This window comes from Sesamum indicum, linkage group LG11 (genome assembly GCF_026168435.1).
Source record: "Sesamum indicum cultivar Baizhima isolate 11 linkage group LG11, ASM2616843v1, whole genome shotgun sequence".
In the NCBI taxonomy this organism is placed as follows: Eukaryota; Viridiplantae; Streptophyta; class Magnoliopsida; order Lamiales; family Pedaliaceae; genus Sesamum; species Sesamum indicum.
Genome location: NC_142667.1, coordinates 1,554,608 through 1,564,545, shown reverse-complemented (window position 1 = coordinate 1,564,545; position 9,938 = coordinate 1,554,608). Strand labels below are relative to the sequence as shown.

The following is a 9,938-nucleotide window of genomic DNA, read 5'->3' as shown; positions in this document are numbered from 1 at the left end:
CTTTTAGTAGTTATGGGATCAAAAAATAGCTTAAAAAAAAATTATATTGTACTAGTTATTGCAGGTCAAATATTTTTCTTTTATCAAGCTACCCTTATGCATTTTTGCACGAAATTCTATGAGAAGGTATATCTTCACCCTTATAAGAATATTTTGGTAAAAAAAAAAATATTTGACTCGTAATAAATAAACAATAAGTCAATCAATAATAAAATATAAATTTTAATTCAATATTCTTTTTTGTTGATATTAACGAATTTTATAAATATTGACTAATAGGATGTGTTAGATAAAAAATAATTATATGAATTTACGTGTAATTATATCAAATTTAAAGATATTGCAGTGTAATTATCCCATTAATTTACTCTTATTTTTATATTGCCAAATTCCTTTAATTTTAGTTTTCCCATTTTCTACTCTTTCCATTTAAAGAAAAATCTTTGACTTTTTCTTAAAGGACATATTTAGCTGATCAGAGAGTTTGGTTTTGCGTACACCCGCACACCACACACAGCACACAACACCACCAGAGCAACACTGAAGCGGGAGAGAAGCAGAATTAGGAAACTCGAAGAACGAAAAGCCCTAGTCAGTACTAGGTCGGTTTTGGCTGAGAGAATGGCAGCGGAAGGCGACGCCGTGGGACCGGTGATTGAGGAGGACGATATCTCCGTCGACGTTGGAGAGAAAGGCCGGCACCGCCCAGTTATGGTTGTCGAGCACCTCGACATTGAGGCGTACGCGGCGCTGTATACTGGACGCACGAAGATCAGCCGCCTCCTCTTCATTGCTGAGAACTGCGGCGTCGCTTCGATGGAGTTGGAGGCTTTGCGGATGGCGTATGACGAGATTAGGAAGGGCGAGGATACGCAGCTTTTTCGGGAGGTTGTGGCGAAGATTGATGGCAGATTGGGGCCGGATTATGGGAGTGATAACGCTTGGGCGGATGATGTGGACCGACGGGCTGAGTTGAGGAAGGAGAAGCTCGAGAATGAGCTCAATGCTTCCATGGTAGAGTGACTAGTTTGGAAACTGTAGATAGCACACTGATAGCTCTGTCACTTTCTCCTTTACATGTTGGTTATTTGTTGTTAATGTGACTCTATGTTATTTGTTTTGGTCCTGGATCGGGTATTTCACAATCACGACATATATTTGCTGCTTGCCTTTCGACCGAAATACTGTGTGGTAATCAATATATCCTAGAGTTGTTTCAGTTCGTGAAATTGTTGTTCACCGATTCAGCTGACTCAGTTGGCGCTTATACCTTCTCTTTCTTGTGAATATCAGTATGCAATGGCTAAAGCTTTGTGATCGCTCAGGCACTGATGAATCTCGGTTTTGTCAATTTGCCTGCCAAAACTGATGATATTTCTTGTTTTTTATGCCACATGTTCTGTGCATTATGAATTTACTTTCTCAAAATCTCCATGTTAATTCATTAACACATATGTCCATTATCAAAGTCTCGCATTTTCCTGTAGTTCTTGTTCAAGTTTATTCATGTTATATGTATCTTTTGGAACGTCTTTTGCATGCTTTGCTTTTTAGCAGATCATTGTTTTTCTGCTTATTACTTTGTAACTTCACTCTCTCGTCTTGCAGACAAATTTAATCAAAGAGAGCATTCGGATGGGATACAATGATTTTGGAGATTTTTACTATGCACATGGTCAGCTTGAAGAAGCATTTAAAAGTTACATCCGTACTCATGAGTATTGTACTACATCAGCACATATCGTTCACATGTGTCTGAATGCAATATTGGTTAGCATTGAGATGGGTCACTTCTTCAATATTTCAAGCTATTTTTGTATGGCATGGCAAAATCAGGATCGCTTCAGACCCGATTCTGTTACAATTTCAAAACTACATTGTGCTGCTGGGTTGGCTGCTATGATGGGCGAAAAGTATAAGTTTGCTGCTCGAGAGGTATGCCAGTAAAATGTTCTTTTCATCCTGTGCCGTAAGAGAGTATTAAAGAGTTGATATTTTATTCCCTTGTAGATAATACCCCCAATTGATTTTTGGGTCACAGAGGCACCAATGCAAGGGTGGAATGAACTAGGATGTTCCCCATTTTCTACTCTAATGTGTTCGTATTTTGTTTCGTTGGTTTTCTTTTCGGTTGGACATTTGGATACTACTGGTTGAGGTTGCAAAACTAATTTCTATATTAAGGAGAAAATGTTATTGACATACAAATGATAGAAGTGAGATTTATCTCTAATCCTAGAAGATATGTCAATTGCTAAACTGAAGGTCTTTTCCAATTAAAGAACCTAATGATAAATATTCTGAACAAGAAAAAGTAGTACTGATTTGAATAGGCTATATGTGAGGGCAAATCATGATATGCGTTTGGTTGTGTTTAATATATTTCTCTAACATTGCTAAGAGTACTTGCAGTTCGTGGATACTGGAATGTTAATACAGAACAGCTACACAGAAGTAATCGCACTGCAAGATGTTGCAACTTATGGTGGTCTATGTGCACTTGCAACTTTTAATCGGGCAGAACTGAAGGCAATATACCATGCTTTGCTTGTTTTTCTTGAAGTAGATTACAATGAGTTTGATGATTTGCAATTTCCTTACCACTTAAACTGTTTATGTTTTGCAGAGATATGTCATTGACAACATTAATTTCAGGAATTGCTTGGAATTGGTACCTGAAATAAGGGAGCTCATTAATGATTTCTATAGCGGGTAACTCAAAGCGACACCTAGATAATCACTGTTAGAGGAGGAATCAGAGCCACACTATTTTGGCTAACTTGATGCAGTATTTCACTACAAGAACTTCATCATGGAATAAAAACCATTAAGAAAGGGTATAGTATCTACTAGAATCTTAAGTTCCTTGTTTGACTTCAGCACATACTCTTATTTTGCAGCCGCTATGTTTCCTGTATGGAGTATCTCGAAAATCCAAAGGCAAACTTGTTGCTTGACATCCATTTACATGATCATCTGAAGACTCTATACGAGCGAATACGTAACAAGGCTCTCACCCACTACGTACTCCCATTTGTTTCTGTTGATCTACACATGATGGCGAATGCCTTCAAGACAAGCGTTACAGACCTTGAAAAAGAACTTGAAGCACTGATTCCTAACAACCAAATAAAGGTAATCAAGGCCAATCGTTGCGTTTCCGGATAAATATAGAAAACGTCTAGATATAGTTGACAATTTTCATGATTGCAACTTGCACTTTTTCGTGCAGGCTCGAATCGACTCCCATAATAAAATTCTTTATGCACGGCATGCAGATCAGAGGAACAGCACATTCCAGCGTGTCTTGCAGACTGCGAGTGAATTTGATAGGGAAGTGAGAACCATGATTTTGAGGGCAAATCTTATCAAACATGAACATAACCTTCGGAAGCATTGAAATGTACAGTTGCAAAGTTATATACACATCAGATTCATTCTGATATGGATTTGAAAAGTCGATTTTGGGAAGTTCTGCATACAGTCAGAGTTTAGAAACTTGTATTGCTGATATGGCTTGAAAGGATGCTTACATCTTTTGAAACGAGAAGTTTGAGTCTATTTGGCTATTCAAGGCAGTCCTAGTTTGGTCGAGGGGATCACAGGCTCTGGAATCTTTGTCTGTCATTAAGATTGAAATATTGTTCTTTGTTCATAGCCAGATTTTATAAAAGCCTAGTAAGAAGCTATGTTGATAGCACCCTTCGGGGGCTACCTGATATTTGCTGCCATTTTCAGTATTCTACAACTTCAACATGAATTTATCACACCTCACATTTTCAGATTCAATTCTTGTATTGGGATGGCGATTTCTGTTCTATCACAAAGCCATGCAGGCGTGTGACACGTAGGATCATAAGCTGAGTCATTAGCCATGCTGGCATATGGAAGCTGACCACGTAGGAAGGAGAGGGATCATCTTCCATGTAACACCAGCTGTGGGTCAGCTGCTAGAGCGTAGGACACGTCACCAACACATAGCTGTGGTATGTGAGCCATCCACTGGCCACATGCACGTAGGAACGAGAAGATCAGCCATCCAAACAAGTTACTTGCCACATAGGAGATAGAATGAGTCATTGGACATGCAGATAACATATATGTCACATACTTATTATCATAAAGTGACAACTATCATGCGCGTCATATAGCATATAAGAACCATAGCTGGGTCGTTAGTAGTGCTAGGAAGCCACATCACAAGGTCAAGACATGTGATTTTCCACGTTGGATCGTGCATGTCTTTTGACGTGTTAGCAATTGGTCGTTGACCACACTCATGGAGAAACTTATAACTTGATTGGTTTTATTTTCAAAATTTAATTTTTAATTTTATATTATTTAATATTTTGGAAGCTTGTTTATTTAGTACAATCCCATTGAAAATGTTCATTTTTAATGGAAGTTTGCTGAGCTGGATGCCTTGTAGGATACACATAGGTCGACCGGGTACAAGTGACTTGGGCACGTGGTTGTGAGTATGAGTGATTGACCACATAGGAGAGAGGCGATGAGATACCATTGACGTGGAGCTTAGTCGCTATTCCAGAATCGAATCGACCAAGGATGAATGTGTACATTACGCAGAACTTATGCCCCTGCCTTGTATTATCACTTCCTGCCCAACGTCGCAGTCTACAAGAAAGGTGAAAAATAATATAGTATCAGCTCTTGAATCGTAAAGCACACTCCTCACACTTCAGATCTTCAAGCAAAACACACACACACATAGATACATTACGCCTATACGTACCCCTCTGTGTATGTATACGTACAATAAGATCTTGAGTTTCTGGGCTCCCTCCATTTCAAATGAGACAAATGGGCCTTTTCAATCTTGCATCTTCCAAGCAGCGGAACGCCCGGAAATGGCGTCTATTGGACATTATCACCGCCGCCTTCTTCTTAGCAGTTCTTGTCCTCTTTCTTCTAGTATTCACCCCATTAGGCGACGCGTTTGCCGCATCCGGGAGGAAGACGGCGCTGCAATCCCCTGTTTTGGATCCCCGCAACCGTGCGAAGTTGCTGGCGCTACTGGAGCTTGGGCGACAAGGGGTGACCATCGACGCTTGCCCTGCCGACATGGTGGATCACATGCCTTGTGAGGATCCCAGAATTAATAGTCAGCTTAGCAGGGAGATGAATTATTATAGGGAGAGGCATTGTCCCAAGGCGGAGGAGACGCCGCTTTGTTTGATCCCTCCGCCGCAGGGGTATCGGGTTCCGGTCCAGTGGCCTGAGAGTTTGCACAAGGTGAAGTCCTTATTTGGTTTATCAGTTTATTGATTCCGGATGTTATACAAAAAGATAATTTTATTTTACTTCTTGTTTGATTTTCTTGATTTTTAGTACAATGCTGTCTTTCGGCTGTATGCATTAGCTTTTTAGATGTTTCTTTAGCTTGTTTAGTATGTGGGAGAAAACAAGCAAATGATTTTGTTTACTCTGTTGAATGGTGACCTGTATCTCTTGAGCTTGAAATTAGCTTCTTGGATGAAAATGTTGAATTAGTCTTCTGCAATAGAGCTTCGTGTTCAAATTTGTGCAAGGAATTGTTAGAGTGGTTGATTAGTTTAACTCGTTAAATTTACTCTTAGTACTATAATTGACAACTGGTTTAGGTGTTAAAAGTTTAATCTTGCATTGTTGCTGAGTTTGATACCTTGTTAGTATCATTGCTACTTCATGTTACTCATGTGATAAATTCTGTACATGTGTATATTGCTTCAGAAGTTGAACTTTCTCTCTTTAAATTATATGCTAGTAGAGTGCTACACATGTTTCTTGTAGATGACCTTGATTGGCTTTCCATCATATAGTATGCCTTTTTATGGTGTTGATGTTTCACATCTGTTTTCTTCAATCCATCGTATTGACATCAAGTGCACTTTACTTGATCAAGAACAAGTGCATTCAAATCCTTAGGTTGTGCAATGATATGCAATTTTCTTCATCAGTAATTAGCAGACATCAATTCTTAACTTCTTTTTCTCATTTGTACTTTTTTGTTCTCGTTTCTGCAAAAGCATGCAGTGGAACGAATTTAGAGTGGTTAGAATAGTTCCTTTTCTTTGTGGATATGAAATGGAATTACAAAAATTCACTGTTGCAGCAATTGAGTTTATGAACCCCTTTTCTAAGATTGGAGTCTGAGATCAGGCAGTTAGAAAGTAATTCTAAGGAGCATTTGCTTATGTGCAAACAATAACATTCTGAAAACCAATCAGAAGAGTCTATTTCTTTGATAGATAGGAGGATATTCTAGGTATGTAGAAATGTATAATATCCTAGAAGACTGTGTAAGAGATACTGTGCCATGGCTGCTGCTCTCATTTGATATGCCAAAGCACACTAAGGTGCATTACTACTTCTGCACATATTGGGAATCTTTTGCCTATTATACTCAGTTTGCATGATGCAGTTTAATGCTTACAATTTGGCTTGTACGCTTGTCTTTGACTTGTCTAATTTATCTTAAACACGTTTAAATGCAGATATGGCATGATAACATGCCTTACAATAAAATTGCTGACAGGAAAGGCCACCAGGGGTGGATGAAAAGAGAAGGTTCGTATTTCATATTTCCAGGTGGTGGCACAATGTTTCCAGAGGGAGCTGTACAGTATATTGAAAAACTTAAACAGTATATCCCTATTGCTAGTGGAGCTTTGAGAACAGCTCTTGATATGGGATGCGGGGTAGGAACTTCTATCCTATTTCCTTGACCTTGCTGATTAATGTAGCTTCATGAAATCTGAGTGATCATTCCTACGTAGGTTGCTAGTTTTGGTGGATACATGCTTGCGCAAGGCATTTTGACTCTTTCTTTTGCTCCAAGAGATTCACACAAAGCGCAAATACAGTTTGCTTTGGAGAGAGGAGTACCAGCATTTGTTGCCATGCTTGGCACGCGTAGACTTCCATTTCCTGGATTCTCTTTTGATCTGGTGCACTGTTCTCGATGTTTGATTCCTTTCACTGCCTATAGTGAGTTCCTTTTTGTGATTTACTACTATCTAATTTGTGATTTCTTTAGTATACCACATCTGTTCGTAATGCAGAAGGCTTGTCACTTTGCAGATGCAACATATTTCCTTGAAGTAGATCGGTTACTTCGCCCAGGAGGCTACCTAGTCATCTCTGGACCACCTGTACAGTGGCCTAAACAAGAAAGGGAATGGGCTGATTTACAGGGAGTAGCGAGATCATTATGTTATCAGCTCATTGTTGTGGATGGGAACACAGTCATCTGGAAAAAGCCTAATGGGGATTCATGTCTTCCAAATCAAAATGAATTTGGGCTTCACTTATGCGATGAATCTGATGAGCCACGTCCTGCATGGTAATGACACGCATGTTGGTCGTGCGGTTTCTTTATTGTTTTATTTTCCTCAAAATCATCATGATTGTCAGATCAACTCTTGAACCTCAATTATTTTTTTTTCCATTAGCATGTAAAGACTAGTGATGTAAACTTACTGCAAAGACAGATTTTTGTGGACTCAACTGTATGAGTTTGCAGGTATGTCAACTTGACGAACTGTGTGAGCAGGACTCCTGCCGAGGGAGAATATGCTGTGGGGACAATTCCAAATTGGCCAGAGAGATTGCAAAAAGCTCCTTCAAGAGCCAGTATGATGGAAAATGGAACCGATGTTTTTGAAGTTGACAATCAGAGATGGACAAGGAGGATTGCTTACTACAAGAATACATTAAAGATTAAATTGGGAACACCATTAATACGAAACATCATGGACATGAATGCATTCTTTGGCGGTTTTGCAGCAGCAATAGCATCTGATCCAGTTTGGGTGATGAATGTTGTTCCCTCCAGCAAGACTTTAACTCTTGATGTAATTTATGACCGAGGACTTATAGGAGTTTACCATGATTGGTGAGTGGAAGTTTCGCTGCTTCTGTAGTTTATAAATTACCCATGTTATACATCTCAAATTCTGATGTTAGGTACTCTAACTGTTAAACGTGGATGATGCTCACAGGTGTGAACCTTTCTCGACCTATCCTCGAACTTATGATCTAATTCATGTGGATGATATAGAGTCTCTTTTGAAGGATCCTAGTTCTGGGATGAACAGGTATGTTAGTTTCTCTCTGCTGTTTTGTTATTCATCGAACTTATGACTGCCCGAGTTCTCTTTTCCTGTGAAATTTTCACCTCTTTTTTCTTCATCCCCCTCAATATTGATAAAATGTTTTGTTTCCTGATTAGTCTATATGGGATCTTTCGGTCTGAACTTCGCACATAAAATGTTTGGTATACTAGTTAGTCCCCATAATCCAACAAGAATTACATAAATTAGCTCAAATATGGTCGAGACAATTTTACAAAGTAGCTTTCAGTGTTTAAATTATCAATCGGGTGGTCAAAGTTCAATCTAAAAGTTATTAGGGTTGTTGCAATGTTCAAATATCGATAATTTTGATTCTTTCCTCCTATATGCTTATATCGGTTGTCTGTACTGTTTGCCCAATGGTTGGAGTTTGAGATACAAAGGTTCTCGGCCTTCTGCACAAGTCTAAACAAAATTTCCCGTTAGTTTCTCTCGTCAAATTTCTTAATGAAAGTTGCATTCTTATCCAATCGAATCTGTTCATCTTAACATATTATCGTAAATATGAGATTCTACAACATACACCTCATGAAAAGCAATCACAAAGACCCTTTATTCATTCTCCATTTATAAGTTAAACGACAACTTCATACCATTTTGACCAACTGGACACGGTTTCAGGTGTAATCTTGTAGATTTGATGGTGGAAATTGATAGAATGTTGCGCCCGAAAGGCACAGTTATCATTCGTGATTCACCTGAAGCGATCGAGAAACTCGGTCACATTTCTCATGCGTTGAGATGGACGACTTCAGTACATGAGAAAGAGCCCAGATCACATGGAAGGGAGAGAGTTCTTGTAGCAACAAAGAGCTTATGGAAGCTTTCTGCATCCCACTGACAACCCTTAAAGTGTCCGTCCGTTGAAATATAGGTATTCTTCTGTATACCTTGTCTTTCACTGAGATAATTATGTTAGCAGTCCCTGAGGTTTAAGTATTGAAATTTCTCAATTTTGAAAAATTACACTGCACCATCTATAAACCATACTTTTTACATATCCGACTCGTCTTTGGAAAGCAGATGGTCTGAGGGATCCGTAATATAAAAGATCGACTCATGGGTTGCTTTTGTAAATTTTCAAAACCAGCAGCTTCCTCGTAATTTATCCAAATCTAGAGAGTGTTTATGTAATTATCTCATTTCGCTCCCGCTGCTCCGTTGAGGATGTAATCAAAAGATTGTAGGTTTGGTAGAACCAAGAAAACTGTAAAAAGCAAGCGAAACATGACTGCCATCGAATGTCTAGTTTTTGGTCAGTTTGTAATGGTAACACCATTCCTGAACTTGGATTTTATAAAATTAGACAGGTACTACTGCTTCATGATCTAACTTTAAGGTCCTTATGGTCGCATAAAGATTATGCATGGCCGACTGTCGATTTGGCTGCTATTCAACTAATTATATGACGATTGTAATTTTCATTTCTTACGTTATTGGTTTTCATTTTAAGTTTTCCTTTAAATTATAAATTCAAATTATATGATAAAATATAATATATTTATCGTGTGATTTCATCAATGTGGCCGAATAAAAACAACAAAAAAATAGAATTGATTAATATTCATGGATCCAAGTAGAAGTTGTGGTGAACAAAAAGGAGACATGAATCAAAAGGTGTTAATAGAACAATTTTGAATTCAGTGCCTGGTAGAAGATAAATGTGTTGCAGGACAAAAGGTAAATGGTTGATGGTGAAAATTTCTGTAACTATCAACTTTTGTCAGAGTTTCTTGCCCCAGAATTCAGGCTATCTATGGGATAGATTTTTTAGATGTTTTTTAGCTTTTTAACCTGTTTTTTGCA

At 38.5% G+C, this 9,938-nt stretch overlaps 2 protein-coding genes across 4 annotated transcripts; both read left to right on the top strand.

The window, feature by feature from the left end:
• The first annotated feature begins 478 nt into the window (after positions 1-478).
• LOC105173191 (COP9 signalosome complex subunit 1) lies at positions 479-3,731 on the top strand. Of its 2 annotated transcripts, none has more exons than XM_011094869.3 (6): positions 479-1,014; positions 1,609-1,935; positions 2,413-2,529; positions 2,627-2,712; positions 2,901-3,135; positions 3,279-3,731. In XM_011094869.3, the coding sequence occupies exons 1-6, from the start codon at positions 622-624 to the stop codon at positions 3,339-3,341; spliced, it is 1,221 nt and encodes a 406-aa protein (XP_011093171.1). In that variant the 5' UTR covers positions 479-621; the 3' UTR covers positions 3,342-3,731. The 2 variants fall into 2 exon arrangements, with proteins under 2 accessions (XP_011093171.1, XP_011093170.1); XM_011094868.3 differs by having other exon boundaries at positions 480-1,014; positions 3,233-3,731.
• Positions 3,732-4,596: 865 nt separating this feature from the next.
• On the top strand, positions 4,597-9,565 carry LOC105173190 (putative pectin methyltransferase QUA3). 2 transcript variants are annotated; one of them, XM_011094867.3, is made up of 8 exons: positions 4,597-5,253; positions 6,495-6,698; positions 6,777-6,987; positions 7,081-7,342; positions 7,523-7,894; positions 8,001-8,096; positions 8,754-9,006; positions 9,156-9,565. In XM_011094867.3, exons 1-7 carry the CDS (start codon positions 4,813-4,815, stop codon positions 8,971-8,973), a joined length of 1,806 nt encoding a protein of 601 aa, XP_011093169.1. In that variant the 5' UTR covers positions 4,597-4,812; the 3' UTR covers positions 8,974-9,006; positions 9,156-9,565. The 2 variants fall into 2 exon arrangements, with proteins under 2 accessions (XP_011093169.1, XP_011093168.1); XM_011094866.3 differs by having other exon boundaries at positions 8,754-9,565.
• Positions 9,566-9,938: the final 373 nt, after the last annotated feature.

What these genes read in the sequence shown, in the direction of transcription:
- LOC105173191 (XM_011094868.3), top strand. Translation starts at nt 622, where the DNA reads ATGGCAGCGGAAGGCGACGCCGTGGGACCGGTGATTGAGGAGGACGAT. An exon ending in TTAATCGGGCAGAACTGAAG is followed by an intron (nt 2,530 to 2,626) that starts GCAATATACCAT and finishes TATGTTTTGCAG; the next exon opens with AGATATGTCATTGACAACAT. An exon ending in TTCCTAACAACCAAATAAAG is followed by an intron (nt 3,136 to 3,232) that starts GTAATCAAGGCC and finishes TTTTTCGTGCAG; the next exon opens with GCTCGAATCGACTCCCATAA.
- LOC105173190 (XM_011094867.3), top strand. Translation starts at nt 4,813, where the DNA reads ATGAGACAAATGGGCCTTTTCAATCTTGCATCTTCCAAGCAGCGGAAC. An exon ending in GATGAGCCACGTCCTGCATG is followed by an intron (nt 7,343 to 7,522) that starts GTAATGACACGC and finishes ATGAGTTTGCAG; the next exon opens with GTATGTCAACTTGACGAACT. An exon ending in ATAGGAGTTTACCATGATTG is followed by an intron (nt 7,895 to 8,000) that starts GTGAGTGGAAGT and finishes TGATGCTCACAG; the next exon opens with GTGTGAACCTTTCTCGACCT.